Consider the following 22708-nt stretch of genomic DNA (forward strand, 5'->3'; position numbering starts at 1 on the left):
TCCGAAGAAAGTGGCAGATATTCTGAACTAGAAAGCGCCAACAGATGCTCGAGTAATCAAGAGCTTCATTGGAATGGCCGGATATTATCGGCGATTCATTGAAGGATTTTCAAAGATTGCGAAACCAATGACAGCTTTGCTAGCAAAAAAGGTTGAGTTCAAGTGGACCAAAAGTGTCAAGAGGCCTTTGAAGCGCTGAAAGAGAAATTGACTACGGCGTCTGTCTTAGTCTTGCCTGATTGGCACAATCCCTTCTCGGTGTATTGCGACGCTTGTTACACTAGCTTGGGATGTGTGTTGATGCAAGAGGGAAGAGTTGTGCCTTACTCGTCCCGACAGCTGAAGGTTCATGAGAAGAATTGTCCAATCCATGACCTAGAGTTAGCAGCAGCGGTTCATGCACTGAAAACATGGAGGCATTATCTATACGGGTAGAAGTGTGATGTTTATACAGAACACAAAAGTCTAAAGTACATATTCACCCAGTCGAAGCAAAATATGAGACAACGAAGATGGTTAGAGCTGATTAAAGATTATGAATTGGAAATTCACTACCATTCAGGCAAAGCGAACGTAGTAGCAGATACTTTAAGCAGGAAAAGTCAAGTCAATATGATGGTCGCTCACCCGATGCCTTATAAGTTAGCCAAAGAATTTGACATGTTGAGCCTCGGATTCTTGAATAACACGCGAGAAGTAACAGTTGAATTAGAACCCACTTTAGAGCGAGAAATAAAAGAAGCACAAAAGAACGATGAGAAGATAAATGAAATACGGCAACTGATTCTAGAAGGAAAAGGCAAAGATTTTCGGGAAGATGCAGAAGGTGTGGTATGGTTCAAGGACCGCTTGTGTGTTCCCAATGTCCAGTACATTCGGGAGTTGATCCTCAAGGAAACTCATGAGACAGCTTATTTCATACATCCTGGAAGTGAGAAGATGTATCAGGATCTAAAAAAGAAATTCTGGTGGTGCGGAATGAAAAGGGAGATCGCAGAGCACATGACTATATGTGACAGTTGTTAGAGGATAAAGGCAGAGCATCATAAGCCAGCCGGGTTGTTGCAGCCGTTGCGAATTCCTCAGTAGAAATGGGATGAAATCGGGATAGACTTCATAGTCGGGTTGCCTCGCACTCGAGCCGTCTACGATTTCATTTGGGTAGTGGTGGACCCCTTGACCAAGTTAGCCCACTTCATACCTGTCAAGACTAGCTACAACAATGCAGTATTGGCAGAGCTGTACATGTCCTGAATCGTTTGTCTTCATGGTGTGCCAAAGAAGATAGTGTCAGGCAGAGGAACGCAGTTCACCTCTCATTTCTGGCAGCAGTTGCATGAAGCTTTGGGAACACATTTGAATTTCAGTTCAGCTTATCACCCGCAGACATACGGTCGGACTGAAAAAACTAATCAAATCCTTTAAGATATATGTTGAGAACATGTGCGTTGCAAGATCAGTCCGGATGGGACAAAAGATTACCTTATGCAGAATTCTCCTACACAGTTATCAGGCTAGTTTGAAGATGTCACCGTTCCAGGCGCTTTATGAGGAGTTGTAGAACCCTTTTGCATTGGGATCAGCCTGGAGAAAAGCAAGTGTTTGGGCCAGACATTTTGCTCGAAGCCGAAGAGAACATCAAGATGGTTCGGGAGAACCTGAAAATAGTGCAATCGAGGCAGCGAAGTTATGCAGACACGAGAGAGCTGAGTTTTGAAGTGGGAGATTTTGTCTACCTGAAGGTATCGCCTATCAGAGGAGTCAGAAGGTTCGGAGTCAAAGGCAAGATAGCACCCCGATATGTTGGTCCGTATCAGATTCTCGTGAATCGTGGAGAAGTGGCCTATCAGCTCAGTTTGCCAGAAGATTTGTCAGCGGTGCACGATGTCTTTCATGTGTCTCAGTTGAAGAAGTGTCTGTGTGTGCCAGACGAACAGTTGCCAGTGGAAGGTCTGGAAGTCCAAGAAGACTTGACCTACATAGAGAAACCAACGCAGATTCTGGAGACTGCAGACAGGGTCACCAGGAGGAACACTATCAGAATGTGCAAAGTTAGGTGGGGTCACCACTCTTAGGAAGAAGCAACTTGGGAGCGTGAAGATGATCTGATGGCCAAGTATCCTGAACTCTTTGCTGACCAACCTTGAATCTCGAGGGCGAGATTCTTTTAAAGGGGGTAGGTTTGTAACGCCCTGAATTTGGGGGGTATAAATTTTCTTCTCTGATACTCACCAAATTCAGACGTTACTCTCTTTTCTCTTCCCGTTTCGCTCCTTCCAATTTTCATAGCAGTATAGAGACTGGTATCTGTATCGCCTGTAAAAAAACCAAAGTTGACATGGGTGTTGCATCATGCCGAAGCATATTTCTTTTTGTCTGATGTCGTGTCTAATCGTGCATTCGTCTCATTTCGGTTTTCGATTCGCGATTTAATTCCGTTTAGAGGTTAGTGCAAGCAGTGGGTTTCCGGCTCGACCTGTGGCCCAACCCGACCCCTGGCGCCCTCACCCCCCATGTGCCCCCTCCCCCCTCTCCCTATCTCATTTTCTTTTCCGGCGCAGCAACTTCCCTCTCCCTCTCTTCCACCTCCCTTGCCCTAGGTGTGATCCGGTGGACGGTTGCCGCCAATCGTCGAGCCCCGAGGTGAGCTTCCCCTCCCCTCTCCTCTCCTCTCTCCCTCTTTCCCCTTCTCTCTCCCTGCGTGTGGCCCTCCCAGGCGGCTCCCTGCGCACGCTCTCCCGACGGTCACCCAGCGCGCGGCTCTCCGGCGGACCCTACGCGCGGCCCCCGACGGCGCCCCGTCCGGCCCCGACGTGCGGCCCACGGGGGCAGCCGTCCGGCCCCCGATGTGCGGCCCCCCGGCGCGGCCGTTCGGTCCCCGACGCGGTGGTCCGGCCCCCCGACGCAGCCCTGTGGCGCGGCTCGACGCATCCCCATGCGCGCAGTCCCGTTCTCGCGCGCGCGCAGCCCTAGCGCGCGCGACATTCAAAATTCAGTTTGAATTTAGTTTTAAATTCAGTTTAATTTATGTGTTGCGTCGCGCGACGATCCATTTTTAAATTTAGATTTATTAGTGCGCGTGATGATTCATTTTAATTTAGGATTATTTAATGTGTTGTGTCGCGCGACGTTTTGTTTTAAATTCAGTTTAAGTGGCATATGCCGTCGTACGCTTCGTCGCGCGACGCTTTACATTATTCTTATATTTAATTCATGTGCTTCGTTGCGCGCTCCGTCGGCTCCGTCGCGTGACGATTCGTTTAATTTCAGTTTAGTCTAAATGTTGCGTCACGCGCTTCGCCGCGCAACAACTCATTTTATTTTCAGTTTAGTTCATGTGTGATGTTGCGCGTCTCGTCACACGACAACTCGCCCCAAATTTTCAGTTTAGTTTGCGTGTGCCGTCGTGCGCTTCGTCGCGCGACAATCCTTTTAGATTACCTTGAGTTGTTTATAATAATTAAGCTCGTAGCGTAACTTTATTTTATGCATAGCGCGATGGTTAAATTAATATAGTTATGTTTAGACAAGTATTTTAATCCACAACTGCTTAACATAATCACCTTTCGATCGTAGCCTTGATCGTTGTTTTCTCTTTCTCGCATAGTCGTAGGTGCGAGCCCTGCGCCAAGCGTTTGCTTATTTGTTGTATTCTACTGTGTGGTGTATTGTTTCTTTTATATTAAGTTTGTGGAATGTATGTTTAAATTCGTATAGATAACGGTCCGTTGGCGGAGTCCGAAGGAGTTGCAGGTGAATACCCTGAGCAGCAGCTGGTTGGTGAAGGCAAGTGTCTCTTGACCCATCTATGTCCTACTCATTTTATAATTCACTCCCCGCACTTACACAATTCATACCTAAGGATTGACTAGCTTTGTTTATCATGTCCTTGTTTACCTATGTGGTTTGGATTATTTTGGTTTAGCTCTATGCTAGTGCTTCACCTTAATCAATGAACATGATGAGAATCAAAGTGCCTTCATAAAGGGGAGATTTATTCAGGATAACTTCATGTTGGTACAACAGACCTCGCGGCTACTTCATCATCAGAAAAAGGCCAGTCTTCTCTTCAAGTTGGATATCACTAAGGCTTTCGATTCAGACTCCTGGCCTTTTCTTATTGATGTCATGAAACACCTCGGTTTTGGTCAAATTTGGAGGGATATTATTTGTGGGTGGCTCTCCTCTTCTTCCACTCAAGTGCTTCTTAACGGTTTCCGCGGAAAGTGCATTATCCATCGGAGGGGTCTTAGGCAAGGAGACCCACTGTCTCCCATGCTTTTTATTCTTGCCATGGACATTCTGGGTTTGTTATTTGCTAGAGCAGAAGATGCAGGACTTTTACAACCTTTGTCACCATCTCAGAGATTGCACCGGGTCTCTATGTATGTTGACGATGTGGCATTATTCCTGCACCCGGTGGCAGATGATATCCTTGCAGCTTTAGAGATTTTACATTTGTTTGGTGCCTCCTCGAGCCTTCAGAATAATGAAAGCAAGTCCAATGTCTATCCTATCCAATGCTCTGTGGAGAATATTACGGTTACTCAAAATCTGTTGCCTTGTGCGATGTCAGTGTTTCTCTGTCAGTATCTTGGTCTTGCTCTCTCCCTAGTCAAGCTTACTAAAGACCAAGTACAACCTTTTGTGGATAAAATTGCAAGGCAGCTCCCTAACTGGAAGGCGGATCTATTGACAAGGGCGGGTAGAAGGATCCAGGTTAAGCATGTTTTGACTGGTATGATGGTCTATTTAGCAATGGCTATCGATTTCCCTTACTGGGCCTGGGATGCCATTGACAAAATCAGAAAATGCTTTCTTTGGAGAGGTCGCAAAGAGGCCAAGGGTGGTCATTGTCTTGTGTCCTGGGGGAGAGTTTGTCGCCCGCTCAGGCTCGGTGGCCTGGGCATCTCCAGTCTGCCCGAGATGTGTTGGGCTCTTCGGATGAGATGGTTGTGGTTGCACAAAACTGATCCAACTCGTCCTTGGGCGTAGCTCCCTTTTCATGTGTCGTATAAGGTCCGGGCCTTCTTCTCCACTGTTCTAGTTTCAGAAGTTGGCAATGGTGCCAACACCCTTTTTTGGACTGATAAATGGATCTCCAGGCAGAGAATTCGTGATATTGCTCCAAGGATTTTTCAGTGTATTCCCAAGAGGATCACAAAAAGAAAAACTGTGCAAGAGGCTCTAATAAATAGAAGATGGATTACCTTCAGATTTGGAAAAACTGTGCAAAAGGATTTTTCGGTGTATTCCCTTTTCATGTGTCGTATAAGGTCAGGGCCTTCTTCTCCGCTGACTGATTAGCTAGAAGAGGGCTAGACCACCCTCTGATATGCCCTCTGTGTGATCAAGAGGAGGAAACCTTAGACCATCTCCTGGTTTCCTGTGTTTTCTCAAGGATTTTCTGGTTTCAGCTTCTTAGGACTTTCGACCTTCATAGGCTCGCCCCTCAGTTTGCTTCGACCTCCTTCATGAGCTGGTGGGAGGAAGCTTCTTCTTCGGTCAGTGGTCTGGTTAGAAAGAGGCTAAATTCTCTGGTTGCGTTGGGTGCTTACATTATTTGGAACCACCGCAACAGATGTGTCTTTGATAACTGGATTCCTAATGTAACTTTAGCCATTAGGATGGCTATGGAGGAACGATGGATGTGGGAAATGGCTGGAGCTAAAGGGCTTTCCTATCTGTCTGCCCCCCTTCTTGAGGTTTAGCCTCGGAGGACGTTTTTCTTCAGTAGTTTGTTGTTGTTCTCAGATGGACTATTTTGGTTTCTTAGTATTTCAACCTCCGTAAGGAAGTCGGTCGTTCTGTATCTGGTCTGCTTAGACCTTGTTTTTCTTCTTAATATAATGAGGCGCAATTCTCCTGCGTTTTTCGAAAAAAAGATTATTTATGATACGTTGTTTTCCCTTTTGATTATGATGATGATATTGCGACATCTAAGGGGACTCGAGCGGTTTCTCGAGTGCCTCTCCGTAAGGACTGGTTCGTTGGATGACCACCCGGGAAAACAGTACAACCATGAGGGTGGTATGTTACGCCCTTAGCTGAATAATTTGAGGAACTGAGGCGTAGTTCGCTTCGCCGTCGTGTCGTCAATGGGGCTCGGTGTATGCGGCTCGCTCTGCCGAGGGTGGTTGCCCCATGAGAGGAGTGCGGTACATTTAGGAAACCTAACGGATGACTACAGCCTCAGGAAAACTTTGTAAAGGCTACGTAGTGAAACCTTGCCTATTCACCTTGGTAGTGTTTAAGGGTTTGATCGGCCCGAGGCAAACAGGAATCACGGCTCGCGGGTAAAGTGTGCAACCTCTGCAGAGTGTTATGAAACTGATATATCAGCCTTGGGAGCTCCATTGAGGATAATGCCGGTTTCTATTATGATTATGATTTCAGGTATTCTTTCCGTTTGGAGGGAGTACTTTTGGGTTAACAACTTGGGTTAATGCTAAAATATGGCTCTATACTAGCAATAATTATCTGACTAACCAAACGGGACAATTGTTGAGTATGTTGATGTGTACTCACCCTTGCTTTACACACCACCACCCCCCAGGTTGTCCACATTGCAACCACTGCTCAGGAGAAGATGAAGTCGTGGTGGAGGAGCTCCAGGAGTTCCAAGAGTACGATGAGTTCTAGGTGTGGGTTAACGGCAAACCCCCAGTCGACTGCCTGTGAAGGCCGTGTGTATGTTTCATTTCCGCACTTTGATATATGTTAATGACTATGTGGATGTCTCGGACATCATGATGTAATCAGACTATTACCATCTTCTATGTTATTATTTGAGCATTGTGTGATGATGTCTGGTTATATAACTGTTGTGTACGTGAATTGCTAATCCTGGCACGTACATGGTTCGCATTCGGTGTGTCTTCTAAAACCGGGTGTGACATAGAGGTGGGGTAAAGCGACGGCTCTAGAGTTATAGGGGTGGAGTAAAGCGACAGCTCTGGAGTTATAGGGGTTGGGTAAAGCGACGACTCTAGAGTTGGGAGTGGTGTGGAACGAGGCGTCGAAGTCAACAACACAACCGGTGGGAGGAGGCGGCAAAGACAAGGGGTGTGAGAAGAGAGCCAATGGAGGCACCCCTATAGAGCCACCAAGAGGGGAGAGCGTCACGGAGGTAATCACGTCACTATGAACACAAGCGGTCCTGTAGCGTGGTGACCCGCCTGAGGGTGGAGCTCGACGTAGTCATGGAGAACTGAGTTCATGACTCGATCAAAAGCCACGAAGATAACCTGGAGAAGCAAGTCGTCGTGAAGGGAGACACGCGCAGCGATCGCGGCGGAACTGGGCGAATCTAGGAAGGTGGCGTCAACAGCCAAGGCAAAGGCGAGGCTCCCGGTGGCGGGAGAAACGCTAGAGCCGGGGCGGCGAGTGCTACAAGCGAGGCAAAGCGCACGAGTGGGGAGGCGAGGCCACTGGTGGCCGACGCATGGCCACTAGGGGCCAACACAGACGATGCTCCGAGGATGAGGAAGGGCCCCATCGCGACAGGGTGCGAGGGGGGAGGGCCCCATCAAGAGGGGGTCGCGCCCGCCCAACAGCAAGGGGGCGGGCTGGCCATGCCCGGCCAGTGGAGGGGCGCTGCCCGACGACAGACACACGCCCGGTCATGTGGGTGAGTTCGTCGAGAGGAACAAGGCACATCACGCCTGTAGGGTGGAACGCGGCCTACAGCCACGACGACTTGGCTCTACACACGGGGGTCGAGGGCAAGTAGGGCCTTCGTGCGTGTCGGGGGTGAAGCCATGCAAGCTATTGGTGGGAGGAGCTTGGCCAACAGCCGGAGGAGCTTGGCCAACAGCCGGAGGAGCACGACTGACGGTGGGGGGGGCTAGCAGGCCGGGTTGGCGGCGTGGCGACCAAGCAAATAGGCAGCGCAGCATGGCATCCAGGTGCCGGCGCGAACCGAGAGGAGACATCACAACGCGACCAGTTGGGGGCGTGCCGAGGCGGCGGGGGCCGAGCGCCGCGGCTGTACAGTGCCGGGCGGACCTGTTCAGACAGAGGGCCAGGCGACCTGGCAGCGAAGCAGGGCCAGGCGAACACGCCAAGACGGCAGAGAACGTGGCGGCTTAGAGCAGGCCGAGCGGATTTAGAGGGGGCGTGGCCTGGGTAGTCAGCAGCCTAGGTAGAGGGAGGGGCCAGCGGCTGTGGGGTGAGAGGGAGGGAGAGAGAAAAGACCTAGCTCTATACCAAGTTGGAATATGTGAAACCCTAACCCTAATCTAGGGTTGAGAGTATATTATATAGAGGAGTTAGGTGGGCCAAGCCCATTACAATAGGGGTAATTAGGTAACTACAATAGAACCCTAGTCTTAACCCTAAACAGAAGTTTAACAATACTGCATACGCGTAATTACTTTCCAAAATAAAATCCATGGAGTTTATGACTTACCAAGTAGATCCTCATCTGCATCATGGAACAACGAAGATTCCATCAATAGAGGAGAGAATACTTGATCCAGAGCATCATCAGTGATAAAGGACTGATGTGCCAGACCACCAGCCGGGTCAAGGAAACTCATGGCACTGATCGAATCATGTCCATTGAGTTCACTTAACAGAATTGGACTTTTGTTGATTGGGGTATCTGCATTGTAGCTTGTGCTCTTTGGGAACTTCATCTGAGGTGACAAACCTAATCTTTGGTTACATCGATTTGCCACCGAATCCATTTCCTTCTTCGCAGCACTAATTGACAGCGGAATAAAGAAGTGTTCCGAACCATCATCACTATTTTTATCTTGTGGTCTCTCTGTATTCTTCAATGGCTTAGATAAAGCAGCTTCACGAACAGAACGTCTAATGTCATGAGCAGAATAGTCATCATTTTCTGCAAAGACCATATTGACCAAAACAATTCAACAGTGCTATCATGAAAACACTTCACTTTCTACTAGTAAGAAAACAGGACAGAGAGCATAAAGATAAAATGAAAAGCAGAAGAGTAAGATAGAAATACCGTGCATTGAACCATTCATTTGATCCTTAGTTGAGGGGATGGTAAGCGTTTTCTGTTCTGATGTGATGTCCTGGCTACGTTGACGAGCCAATGCACTCCGTTTTTGTGTCTGTATTCCTTTTCCAGAAGAACTTGGAGTCAGACTAAATAATGGTGGTAGCTTTAGAGCAGGACTGCCCCCAGGCTTATCCAAGTGTGTAGAAGAGAGCTTAGAATTGATCTCCGAAACTTCACTGCTGCTTTCCTGCTTAAAAGTGGGTGGTCAAATAGTAGAATAAATGTGTATATCAATATTTTTTGCTTGACAAGTGTTTACAATATAGAAATCTGATACTACTTCACACAAAAAAGGTATTGTTCAGCCAAAGCTGCTATATGTCGATACCCTACTTTAACAGTTGGTAAATCATCATAAAATAAAACAGCCTATTTGTTAAAACTTTATTCTTACTTCTGATGTTCCAAACCCTGCAATTTGTACTGGCAGTGGCAGCCTCGAGTTCAATTGGTCCATTGAGTTAATAGATACACTATTCACTTCTTCTGAGAGTTCGTCTATAGACTGCTGCATTGCTGGAATAGCCTCCTTGAGTTGATTAATTAGACCCTAGACAAAGTAGCAAATATTAAATATCAATTAAATATTGTTGAACCACTCACCAGTAAAATCCAAAAACCTGGTGGCTACTCATAATGATAGAATTGTCGCTATTGTTTAAGCTGTCTGGGAGACAGGTAGGAGTGGGAGATAGTGAGAAAGTTAGAAGTGGGAGACAGGGTTGAACCTGATGCAGAGGGGGGCATGTGACCTGAGGGAGGGGAAGCACAGCAACAAATCTGTTGCTCTGCCTAATCTCCTCCAATTAAAGTTCCATATATTTATCCCCTCCTAACCAGTGTTCCTATAGCGCTCGCCTAGGCGCACTTAGGCAATCTTCAGCAGCTTACTCATCATCATCTCTTATTTCAAACTCTACCTTGTAAACAGTGCAGTATACAGTGCAACAATGTTTTGCAGGGCCGTATGCACAATCTGCTGGCCATAGCCTTAGGCGCTAGGCAGAGGGGCACTGTCTCACCTAAGGGGTAGGCAGATGATAGGTGTCATGCACTCATGCCCCCAGATCCACAGCTGCGCTGCATGAGGGAGGACAGTGGCTGGGAGCGGAGGCAGGCGTGGCCGGGAGGAGGCTAGAGGCAGGCACGGCAAAGAGGAGGCAAGCCATAGGCGTGCCCAAGAGACGCGGGTGATGTGGGGAGGCCGGGAGGTTGTGCAGAGGCGGTGGAGACCAGAGGAGGGCAGGCACGGTAGAGCACCTAGTGCCTAAATGTAACCTTGCTTCTAAAAACCAATCTATGATCCAATAACCTATATTTGTGGGGAAAATAAACTAATACAATATATCCTTGAGCCCGTGGCCTCCTGCTGAGCTAGCATGCATCTAGCCACATGAGCACTTCCAGCATTTGTTCGTGACACTGGTCATAACAGATAAACTGACAAGTTTTAGTATTGCATGGAGGTTGTTACCTGTATACTGACTAAATGCTGGCGATGTTCAGCTAATGTTGCAGTTAACGAATCAGAATGAGTACTGGCCTCTCCGCTGGATGCACTCCTCAGTAATTCAGGCCCCTCTCCATCATTCGCTTTGGCCTATCAAATTAGTAGACAGCTGAACATCAGCTCAATAAATATGTAGTTTAGATCAAAGAAGAAAATGCGCATATGTACCAGAAGTCACAACATTAGCATATGATGCATATGGAATGCAGTACAGTACTTATATGCATCTGATGTATTGGGGAAACATATGCAGGAATATCTTGTCATAACTCATAATGCTAATGTAACAGTACTCATAATGCAATAAGGCTCAGCTGAGCAGCCTTACACATCCCCCATTTCTTTAGTCTATAAAACATACATAACATTTCGTAATGTGTTATGTTCGTTTTATGGTCTATCGAGCATTTAGGCATTTTTCTAACAGTATAAATTGTACTACGATAAATCATCAAAGCTTATATGCTTATGCAAGATATATGAAACTAACTGGCTAAATATATTGTTCTAGTATTCACACACCCACTTGTAGCCCAACCATGTGCTCCCGCCCCCTCCCCCTCTCCCTGGCGCTTCAGCCCCCTAGAGCCACACGTAGTCACCTGCTCCACCCCTTCCCTCCCTCCCCTAAGTTTGTCCCCGCTGGCAAGTTCAAGGCCCAATGTTGGAACGATGAAGACGATTCCTCCATCGATGGTTCCTAGGACTATATCTGGTCACAAGCTTCATATAAGGACGTGCCGGTTTCATCAAGCCCAGTGCTCTATTCCTAGAGATGACGGCGGAAACTAGGTAAAGGCTGAAAATCGTCGTGCTCGTCCGCATCGCCCTCGCCTTCTGAAGCCCCCTGCCAGGCCTATCCCTATTAACCTAAGACGGGAAGTGCTTCAATTGCTTCTCCCCGTCCCATCGCGCAGCAGTGTGTCGTCGATAGGTGCGGTGTTTCCTCTGCCGGTTGCCTAGGCACCGTGCTTGTGTGTGCCCGCACCGGCGGACGGGTCCGCATCAGCATAGGCGAGTCTTGGTGTGGCGCCCTGTATCCTAGGCGACATCTCTGGTGGCTGCCCCTGGTTGTGAGATGGTTGGTAATGCGGAGGTCGGCGGCGTGGATTTTGGTGGTGTCGAGAGAAGGCGTACTCCCCACGGTCAGAGGAGGAGATCTAGAGGCAGTTGCGGCCGAAATTCTCCCCTAGATCCATCGGTGGCTAATCCTACCGCCCGACGGCGATTGCCGACCCATGTGTCATCAGGCACTCTAGGAGGATTTGCCACGCTAAAGATGACCTTTGACGTGCTATGCTCGTCTCCTTTGTCTATCCGGAGGGTTCTGGCATTGACGTTGAAGCGATTGGCCTACGTTGGGCTGCGCCGAGCACCTTCATTGCTTTCTTCTCCAACGAGTTGGCTACCCGTGTATGCAATGGAAGTCAATCCCTATATGTGCCCCCTCTTTGACTACTTTTAAGATTGTGCTCTCATCAAGCTATGGCCTCTGGCGACGGTGCTTTGCCTCTGCTCCTCAACATTGAACTTCATGGAACATCGGCTCACCTTTGAAGGGTTGAGACGGTGGAGCATCTTCTCAATGGCCATTGCTTGATCCAAGGACTTCATCCAGATTCGGTGGAAGGCACCAAGTTGTCTATGTTCATGTTGAGCGCATGGTGCACTAAACCGGAGAATCTACCTTCATTTGTTGATCTCCACGTTGAAGAGTTGTCCATTTCGATTGGAGATGACTAATCATTCCCTTACACGCTGGTCTATCCTATCTTTGTTTTGGTGTCTCATCCTAGAGTTCTGCCGGAGGTGAACCCCCCTTTGTCACCGACGCCGAGCAACAACGATGATGATCGGGATCACGACCTTCATGGACAGTGGAAGCGACAGCCCCCTCTTCCAACATCCTTTGTTCGGGCTTCGATGACCTTCATGGACGGTGGAAGCGACAGCCCCTCTTCCAACATCCTCTGTTCGGGCTTCAATGCAAATGCGCTAGGGTCCATGGGCCCAATTGATTGCAGCATCTAGTGGACTAGTTGATGCCCCTGCTCTCCCAAACGCTTCGGGTGTTGAGCCGATGGCAACTAGATCCACGAATCCTTCGGTCGTTGTTCTGACAACAGACGCTTCATCTCATGTCTCTTCGTATGTTGTTCTGTCGCCTGGAGTTATAACAACCACCCTATTAAATGTCGCCAACCCAGCAAGTTCTATTCTGGCAAAAAATGTCCCTTTGATTCCTCCTAACCCGGTCTTTGTGTTAATTACGGAACCTACCCCTTCGATCCCCTCCTTGTGTGATGTTCTACAGCACGATGGGGGTACGTCATCTTGCAACAACATTATTAGTTTGGTTGATCAATATTCTGAAATGACGCCTTTAACTGATACCAATCCTACTGAGGGACTGACTGTTAATCTGATTGGTGGCCATCAAGATTGTTTGAATGTGTCAGATCTTATGTATCGAGTGCATTTCCCCTCTGATACGACCCCACAATCGGAATCATGCAAGGTGTTCAAGGTTTACTCTAGGAGAAATCTAACCAAGCAGCATCATCAATCTTCAATGGTCAGCGAAGCGGCAAAGGACTTCATCAATAAGCTCTCGAAGCCCCTTTCAATTGTACTGCCTACTCCAACATCACCCAAACTGAAGCCCATAAAGTTTGTCCCACCAGGCTTTGTGCCAAGAAGATCCAAGCGTGTAGCCAAGCTTCCCCCTTGGTGGAAATCAAGTTGCTCACATTATCTGGTATCTGCATGAAGCTGGGGTTGAAAATGAGCAAGCTACGCTATCTATGGATGATCTGGAGCATTGTGCCATAGTTTAGTAAGCCTCTTTCACTTAACCAAGTTAAGGCTCTAAATTAGTCTATTTGGTTGGGAGATCCCTGATGAGCTCCAGGTGGATCCTTCGCGGGGATGCAGCTTTCCCCTTGAGTTGGTCTCCCCTTCATGGTCATTTTCTTTTTTTGACTCATGGGTAGATTCGAAAGATGAGTCAATATTCATTCCCTTAAGGAGCTGCCTTTACTTGGAAGAAAATCTACTTGGTATAACCAGAAAGAAGACATGACCTTAGTTAAGCTTGATAGAGTGTTCTGCACTACTGATTGGGAGGCTTCATTTCCTAACTGCATTTTACATACCAATGCCTCGAATATGTCCGACCATTGCCACTTAATTTTGGGTCTTAAGATGGGCTTTAAAGGAAGAAAACGTTTTCATTTTGAAAGTTTTTGGCATCAGATGCAAAGCTTTCAAGAGGTGGTAGCTGAATCTTGGAACTCCAACCTTTCTGTTAATTGTCCCATGAAGTGACTAGCTCTCAAGTTCAAAAGGATCGCAAAGAATTTGCAATCTTGGAGCCAAAAAAGTGTTGGTCATGTTTCTTTTCAGCTTGCTTTGGCCAAGGAGACTTTTTTTCTCGGAAGCGCAGGAGAGTTGTGCATCATTATATTAAGAAGCGGTTAAAGTCCAAGCGGACCGTTACAAGATAAAACCACCTTACGGCGGCCAAAAACAAGGAGACTTTACACATAATTGAAATTGCCCAGGACAGCAGGTCTCTTTGGCCTCATGAAGAATGGTTGAGGAAACATACCAAACTGTTGTGTCTAAAACTCTCGTCCTTGGAAAGAACATATTCTAGGCTGCGATCTAGAGTGAGGCTAATACTTCTTTCAAGCACAAGCTACATTCAGGACAAGGAAGAATTTCATCCATAATCTGGTGGTTAATGATCAACTACTTACTTCCCAAGTTGACAAGCAGCAGGCTATGTTTCAGTTCCATGTTAATCTGACTGGTAAAGAGGGTGGGAGGAATTATAGTCTGAACCTTGCTGATTTTCATAGACGCAATTTTGATCTCCCTGCTCTTGATAATCCCATATTTCTGAAGGAAATCAAATCTGATATTTCCAACCTTCCTAATGATACAGCCCCTAGGCCTGATGGGTTCACAGGTCGATTTTATAAGTGTTGTTGGAATACAATCAAGTAGGGTCTTCTTGCTGCTATTCTTGGTGATCCAACAGTGGTCTCATGGAAGGCTCTGGCTTTTGAACTCAGCCTATCTCACTCTCATCCCCAAGCAGACTGAGGCTATACACCCTAGAGACTTTAGGCCTATCAGCCCGGTTCATAGTTTTGCTAAACTTCTTACCAAAATTCTTGCCAACAGATTGGCACCTGAACTGGATAAGCTGGTCGGCACAAACCAAAGTGCCTTCATTCAAGGTCGATGCATCCATGACAACTTTCTCATGGTTAACCAAACTGTCAAGATGTTACGCAGAAAGGGCATCCCAACTCTTTTCTTGAAACTGGACATTAAGAAGGCCTTCGACTCTGTGAACTGGACCTTTCTGATGGAAATTCTTCATCATTTGGGGTTTGGCCAGATTTGGTGCAACCTGATCCTCAATCTGCTCATGTCTTCTTCTACTCAAAATTCTTATGAATGGTGAGCCTGGGCAGCCAATAAGGCACATGAGAGGGTTGAAGCAAGGAGATCCCCTATCCCCTCTTTTGTTCATACTTGCCATGGATGTTCTTAAGGCTATCTCCAGCAGCTTACCCATACTCATACCCATAGTCAAACTCCACTCCACGAACAATACACTCTACAAAGCAGAATAGTGCAAAATAATGCTTTTGGGTAAACTTTGGGTAGACTGCTGCAGACGGCCTAATAGCCTTTATCAAAGCTGATGAGGGTGGGCTGTTGCACCGATTTGCTGGCAGAAATATCAACCAAAGGGTCTCAATTTTTGATGATGATGTGGCTGTCTTTGTCAAGCCTGATGTTGAAGACCTTGAAGTTGTCAAGGGAATTTTGATGGGTTTTGGTGTGGCTTCTGGTCTCCAAACTAATATGCAAAAAAGTCTCTTAACCTATTCGGTGTGAAGAGAAATATGTTGATTTGGCTGTTCAGACATTGGGTTGTGCCTTCAAAAGTTTTCCCAAAACATACCTTGGCCTTCCCCTGAGTAACAAAAGGATTAGTGCTGATGATCTTTTACCCTGGATTGACAAAATTGCTGACAAGCTTCCAAGTTGGAAAGCTGGTCTCTTGAACCTATCTGGGAGAATCGCTCTAATTAAAATTGTACTCTCTGTCATTCCAGTTTATCTGCTTATCGCTCTAATTGTTCATAAAAGGGTTATAAAAGCCATTGACAGAATTAGGAGTAATTTTCTGTGGAAAGGCAGAAAATAGTCTAGAGGAGTAGCTTGGGACAAAGTTGCTAGGCCTATTGAGTTGGGAGGTCTTGGCACTCCTAATCTCCTCACCATGAGCTGGACCCTACAATTATTTCTCACCGCAGGCCAGAGCCTTATTTCGGATTGCATTGACTACCATTATTGGCAGTGGGGTTACAACTTATTTTTAGAAGGATAAGTGGATTCATGGGTGCTCTATTGAAGATGTAGCTCCTCTCATTGCTGCTGCAATTCCAATGAAAATTAAGAAGAAAACTGTCCAGCAGGCCCTTTCTTCCTACTCTTGGGTACAAGACATCCAAGGAAACGTTTCTCTTGCTGGAAATGAACAATATTTAGAGCCGTGGGATGTTCTTGAAAAATTTCAGCTACAAGATATAGATGATAAGCATATCTGGAGATTTTCCAGCAATGGGTTGTTTAGCACTAAGTCTGCCTACAGAGCTTTCTTCACTGGTGCAGAGTATCATTTGAGCCTTGGAAGAGAGTCTGGAAGAGGTGGGCTACCAAGTGTAAGACATTCATATGGCTAGCTATAAAAAATAAATGTTGGACAGCAGACAGACTTCAAAAAAGAGGGCTTGACTTTCCTGAGAATTGTATCCTTTGTGACCAAGAAGATGAAACTGTGCAGCATATCTTAACTAACGGTGTCTTTGCAAGGCAATTCTGGCATGATTTCTTATCCCAAATTGGCCTTACTGCTGTGGTACCCAAGAGAAGAGATGTCTGCTTTGTTGACCGGTGGAGGAAAGCTTCCTCAAAGATTCCCAAAGGCAAAAGAAAAGGGTTCAATAGTGTTGTCATCCTTGGAGCATGGAGCCTTTGGAACCATAGAAATAGGTGTGTTTTTGATGGGGCTCGACCTTGCCTTGAATCCCTAAAGGAGGGGTTCAGAGAAGAGTTGCAGCTATGGTTTTTGGCAGGCGTCAAGAATTTGCGAAAAAAAATTGACCCTGGTTAATTTGGGATTGGTTTGGTTTATTAGTGTGTGTGTTTTTGTGTGCTGTGTTGTTTTAGTGTGTGTGTGTGTTTTGGGTGTGTGTGTTTTTCTTGTGTGGGTTTTTGGGCTCTTGGCCTTTTTCCTCTCCTTTTAATATAATGATACGCAGCTCTCATGCGTATTTGAGAAAAAACATATATTGTTCTTACACTTTCATTGAACATTCTAATTAGACCCGTGTGAGGAATGACTTGATTAAAGTCAAACACATGTACATTAAAGGAAGAATAATTAGGCTGGGTAATGGTAAGAATGTTGATTTTTGGCATGATGTTTGGTGTGGACCTTTATCCCTGTAGGGATAGGTTCCCCAATCTATATAGCATATGCTTTGACCAAGAATATTCAGTGTATTCTATGTGCAATCTAAAATGGAGATTATGTTTCAAGAGGTGGCTCTCTAAAGACTTGCAGAACCAACTCAGAGATCTCTGTAATATGCTGTTCAGATATAAAACTAATGACCAATTTGATGGGGCGGTTTGGAAGTGGGAAAAGTCTGGTTTGTTTTCTGTCAGATCAGTATGTAAACACATGTTTAAAAACTGTGAAGACACGGACAACAAGTACTTATGGAAGTTCAAAGTCCCTCTTAATATCAAGATTTTCATGTGGTGCAGAACGCTATCTTGACTAATGACAACTTGCTCAAAAGGAAATGGAAAGGAGTCCTTGTGCCATTTGCCAAGAGGAAGAACCAGTTAATAACCTGTTATTCGACTGTCCAATAACTAAATATGTGTGGAGCATTGTGGCTTATATTTTTGGGGTTACCATAAGACTAAATTCTTTCACCTAATTGTGGTTATAGATTAACTGGTGACGAAGGGGCAAACAGGTTCACTTTATCAGTTTAGTTGCTGTTTGCTGGACAGTGGGGATGACAAGAAACAGGTGTGCTTTGAAGGGAAAAGAATAAAGACACCTACTTGAAATCATATGTCTAATTTGCAATATGCTAACATATTGGACAGTTTTACAAAAAGTTGTCAGGTCGCCTCAGCTGGAGCATGGCGCAGAAATCCTCAAGAAGACGACGCTGTACTTTCATCAGCAAGATCAGATGGACGGAGATGACAACAGGGTTGGTGATCGTCTGAACTCTGAAGACAGCATTCCATGTTGAGAGACTTCTGAAAACTGAGCACAGCCTGTGCGCTATTAAAAGCCCTGTCATAATGATAGGATTAGAGCTCCTATCAGAGAGACTGCGCAGATTGTAGGGATGAGGCGTTGCGTGCTGGCGCAGGGGCGCCGTGGATGGGCGTGCGGCTGACTGGCGCAGGGGCGCCGTGGCCACTGTTCTTCGGCGGACGCTGAACAGAGGCTTTGGGAGAGAAAATATGTCTGCTTCCTTTGGAGGAAGGAGGCTAGATAGTTTTCTGCTTAATTCATAGAGTGGTGCTTACAAGTATTTATACTCCCTTCCAGTCCTTATCTAAAGAGATCAAATCTGAGATCCCCTCTTTCCTCTCTAACAAATCTTATCTCCTGAATCTTATAATCCTTATCTAACTAATCTGCATGCCTACTGTTGGCCGCCGCCTATGCTGTTGTCCGGCGCCTGTAGTGGCGGCCGACCATAACATATAATCTGTTATGTTGCACTGGGTTTGGATGTTGTGCACGGCAATGAATGCTTTAAGTTATGGGGTAACTCCTTTCGATTTCGTAGTTCAGGTTGTGCCAATTGGATGAAGACTCTGTGTTCATTCCAATGTGGCTTTTGCAGTTTGTTTAGTTTACTTTTTTACAAACTCTTGTAATTTTGTTGCTGTCAAGTAATGAAAGTCGGCCTTTACCATGGTGGGAAAAAATATACTTTTATGCAAGGTTCAACAAGGCACGATTAAGCATGTGATTAGGCGCTAAATACTGGGTCAATGCCTTGCTTAGGGGCTACGTGCTAGATTAAGTGCCCTGGGCATGTAATCCCGCTCAGCTGTCTAAGCGCACGAGGCAGCCGGTGAAACATGCCTGCGTCCTGGGCGAGCAGGTGCGTGAGGGAACCATGGGGGGGGGGGGGGGGGGGGGGTAGGTAAAGGAGGGTCCTGGGCGAACAGGCGCGTGAGGGAACCGCGGGGGTAGGTAAAGAAGGGCGCATGAGAGAAATGGAAAGAAAAGTGTGTGGGAAAGATAGGGGATTAGACCTGCTGTCCCTCTCGACCTCTCCAGTTCTCCAGATACCAGACTCCAAAGTGGCCATCGTCGCAGCCTCACAGGCCAGCAGTGGCCCTTGTGCCTCATCCACCTGCTAGTCGTCCGTCCCTCCATCGTGGCCTCGCGCCCAGCTGTGGCTGCCCATCCAGCAGCGTCTGCCTGCTAGACGCGGTCATCTACCTGCTGGCTGTTGCATCCACTCCTGCCAAAGCCATGTCTGCTTTCTGTCACGGCCACCCCTTAGAGCTCTGACGTGTCACCTCCTACCTAAGCCATGTGTGCTTCCTGTCCCCTTGGAGCTCTGACACGTCACATCCTGCCAAAGTTGTGCGCGCACAGGTATCATCTCCTTTGACTCCTCTGCTCTGCTTCTCATTTATGGTCTGTGCTGCTCGCCACCCGAAACCCCTTCCCCATGCACTGCGCCACTTGAAGCTCTGCTGCGCCACACTGCCCGGATGAGGCCGCCACAAGCTCGAGCACTAGGAAATCGAGGATGGAGCAGCTTGGCCCTCTCCCCCACGAGCTCAAGCATTAGCCCCCTCCCGGCAAGCTCCAATCCATGAGCTCGGGCATAGGAAGACGACAATGAACAGTGACGGCATCCGTAGAGAACTTCCCCACCCGCTCAATTCGTGGTGACGGAGCAGCCCTAGTCATCTCGGAACCAAACAGCACAAAATCTAGTATCACCCATCCCATCCCCCATCGGCCATCATCCCCCAACCAAACACACACTAATTATCTAATTAAGCTACAATTTTGTACAAGGATAAGTTTGTAGTATATCATGCAATGCTCCACGAGCAATGTAAACGAAATTCACTGTGATATTGCAAAAAAGCAACATAAACATATTATAATGCAAGCATTATGAAAAATAGTGGTTGATAATGCTGAAGTACGATGTATAAGTTGTATCATTAGGACATGATAAAAAAAAGAAATTCAGCAATGTCACTGATGTATTGCCAGTTCAAACTAAAACAATTAATATCTTACCAAATGAAGAGATTGTTTATGAATACGTTGTAAAGCATGGGTCCAGCGGCGAAGAATTTCAGCTACATCAACAGTTTGCTGAGTACGTCCATTCCTATCATCTGACCTTGTAAGGGCTTCTTCCTTTTCTTGGAATAGCTGAGAAAATTCTTCCTGCTTCTCCAAAATTATAGAAGTTTCACCAGCTTTAGATGATAGTAACTCAGAATGTGGAACACTTGAACTCATATCCATTGCTGCTAGTAACTGTGATCCTGATATCCGGTATCTAATAGAATACAGAATATTAGAAAAGATATAACAAGGATAGCACTGTATTGGACTGCAGAGTTCAATAGAAGTTAAGTAGAACACACCTGTGCTCCCGATGTGCTATAAGATCTTCAATTGGTCCAGAAGCTAAAACCTCGTGCTGGCCTGCAAGAACGGTAGCAATCAAAATCTGGAATCAAGATTACCACTGGAAGTTACAACACTATATCCAAAGAAATATCTTTAATTTTCAACGATGCTACACCCTCTATTTGAAATTAGTAGGCATATTTTATTTCATTACAAGAGTTTCTCCAATAATTTCTTTATTATATTCATATTTAAAGAATAATCATGATTATGGTTCTACAACACATAAGTGACATATTAATAGAATAATTGTTTATCAAAATATTGTCAAAATGAAACAAATATCCTACTGATTTCAAATAGAGGAAGTATAACACTGAAGATTTACAGTAGCGTACGCAAGGGAGTGCAAGAACTCCTGAATAGGAGACATTTTGTTTTAACAAACCACCTGAATATCCTAAAGTGGAAAATTTTACTGAGTAAATAACACATGCCACAGTGTAATAATATTGGCCTGGTGTGTCAATTAAATCAAAACTCATTTTTAAGTATGTGATTCATTTAGTCCGCATTTGAACAGCATATTCTGGTCATGGTACTTTGGTATGTCTACCTTTGCGAGCCAATATTGATTCCCAAAGACGAGTTGCCTTAGAAACCAAATGAGAGTTCTGCCCAGATGAGCCTGAGAGCCGTTCGTCCCAGAGTTCGCCTTCCAGTTTTGCTTTGTTTCTCATATCTTGTAGTTTCTCTAACTCTTGTTGCAAATAAGCCTAAAAATCCAAAAGGAGACAATAATACTAAGGATACAGTATGCAGCACATATTTTAAATAGACTATAGAAGTTATGATGTACCTCTTCAGCACATAGACTTCGGAACTCAGCTGTCATCTCATGGGCCAAATTTGACCATGTCATTTGCCTCTGAACAGCTATGTTTGCATTTTTAAGAAATTTACGCCTCTCCAGAGCTATTCTTGCCTGTTAGGAATACCCCATCAGTTCTCAAGAAAAATATCAAACATAGAATTCATTAATTCAAATATGAAATAAGGACTAGTATACAAAATCGCTTGGAGAAGCGTAAATCAGAACTATTTGTGCCTTCTAGGCATCTGAGACATCAAACTTTAAAATCATAGCTGAACTCATTACAGATAGAAAGCAAAACCAACCTTAACAAAAAGTTAAATTGGCTGACCCCACTAAAGTCACTATAATAAGCATAGAAATAACCAATTTTTATTTCAATTATAACATGAAAAGCCATAGCTTCATGTATGTCAGTTTCTCAGTTATTCACCACACATGCTTTCTCCTCAGTTACTGGCCATACATAAGAATTTCCCAAAATTTATCTTCATACGAGGTGTCAAAGTATTCAAACTTGGAGGAGTATACATTCCTCACAAGGCTAAAATACTTCATAGACGCGACCTCCTTTTCACAATGTTTGTCTGGTACAAACCTATGAGACTCAAAAGATAAGTATTGATCTATCTAATAAAGAATTTTGACATAATTCCATCAAACATATAACAAATACTATGTCACTTAGGTACGTGGACTCGGTAAATATTACAAAAAAGAGGAAGCAATATTTTTGGAAACAGAGCTCTTTAGGAATGATCAGCCTTTTAAAACAAGTCGTCAAAATGGTAAAAAAACAATATCAACAGCTCAAAAGATTCAACAATCAGATATTCTTGCCTTGGTTACTGGGAGTAAAGAAGCAGCATGAAGATAAGAAACATCTGTTAGTGCTGCAGGTAGTGGATTTGATACAACATCAGCTGCAAATGTTCTCTTGTGGACTTCTCTCAGGGCATGTACAGATAGTTGCCACAAAAGCTCAACAAATCTGCATCAATGTAGGGAATGCAAACATTACGGTTACAACCTGAAAGCATGCCAAGTAATTTGATCTCCAAGAACAAAGTGTACTTTGCTCATTGCAGATATCTGTTGGACAGCTTTTTTCCTAAAAGTAAGAACAACACAGTTCATCACTTGCAATCACTTCATATTGTACATAATTGCCATTGGAAACAATTTTTTAGGCCACATCCAGTTTCCCAAGCATGACTGAACCAAATCCATGCTGCAGTATACCAGCACCCACCATAAAAAGGCCACAGATATTATGTAGCTAGACTAACAAGTATTTATAGCACCCAAAACCCCATTACACCATGACAAAATACAATGCAAGCGCATTAGGCTCAATTTATCATTGCGATGAGTCCAAAAATGCCTAGGACCATAGGAAATATAAACGATATCTACATTGGTTGTGTAGACATGACATCATTATATTCATGCAATATATTTTTTAAAAAAATAATATATACATTTTCCCTAACACATTCATATAAGAAGTGTTGTCAAAGTTACATGCAGGGTTTAGGGTTTATGATG

The 22708-nt window shown here is 45.3% G+C and overlaps 1 protein-coding gene across 1 annotated transcript in view; it reads right to left on the reverse strand.

The window, feature by feature from the left end:
* Positions 1-22708, reverse strand: part of LOC100278461 (uncharacterized) — a 51146-nt gene that overhangs the window by 11255 nt on the left and 17183 nt on the right. Inside the window, 9 exon segments of the mRNA NM_001151734.1 lie at positions 8411-8848; positions 8978-9221; positions 9429-9584; positions 10509-10634; positions 19945-20212; positions 20301-20361; positions 20903-21062; positions 21146-21271; positions 22001-22151. Of these exon segments, the coding sequence (NP_001145206.1) occupies positions 8411-8848; positions 8978-9221; positions 9429-9584; positions 10509-10634; positions 19945-20212; positions 20301-20361; positions 20903-21062; positions 21146-21271; positions 22001-22151 (1730 nt within the window).

The sequence above is a fragment of the Zea mays genome, chromosome 5, assembly GCF_902167145.1.
Source record: "Zea mays cultivar B73 chromosome 5, Zm-B73-REFERENCE-NAM-5.0, whole genome shotgun sequence".
In the NCBI taxonomy this organism is placed as follows: Eukaryota; Viridiplantae; Streptophyta; class Magnoliopsida; order Poales; family Poaceae; genus Zea; species Zea mays.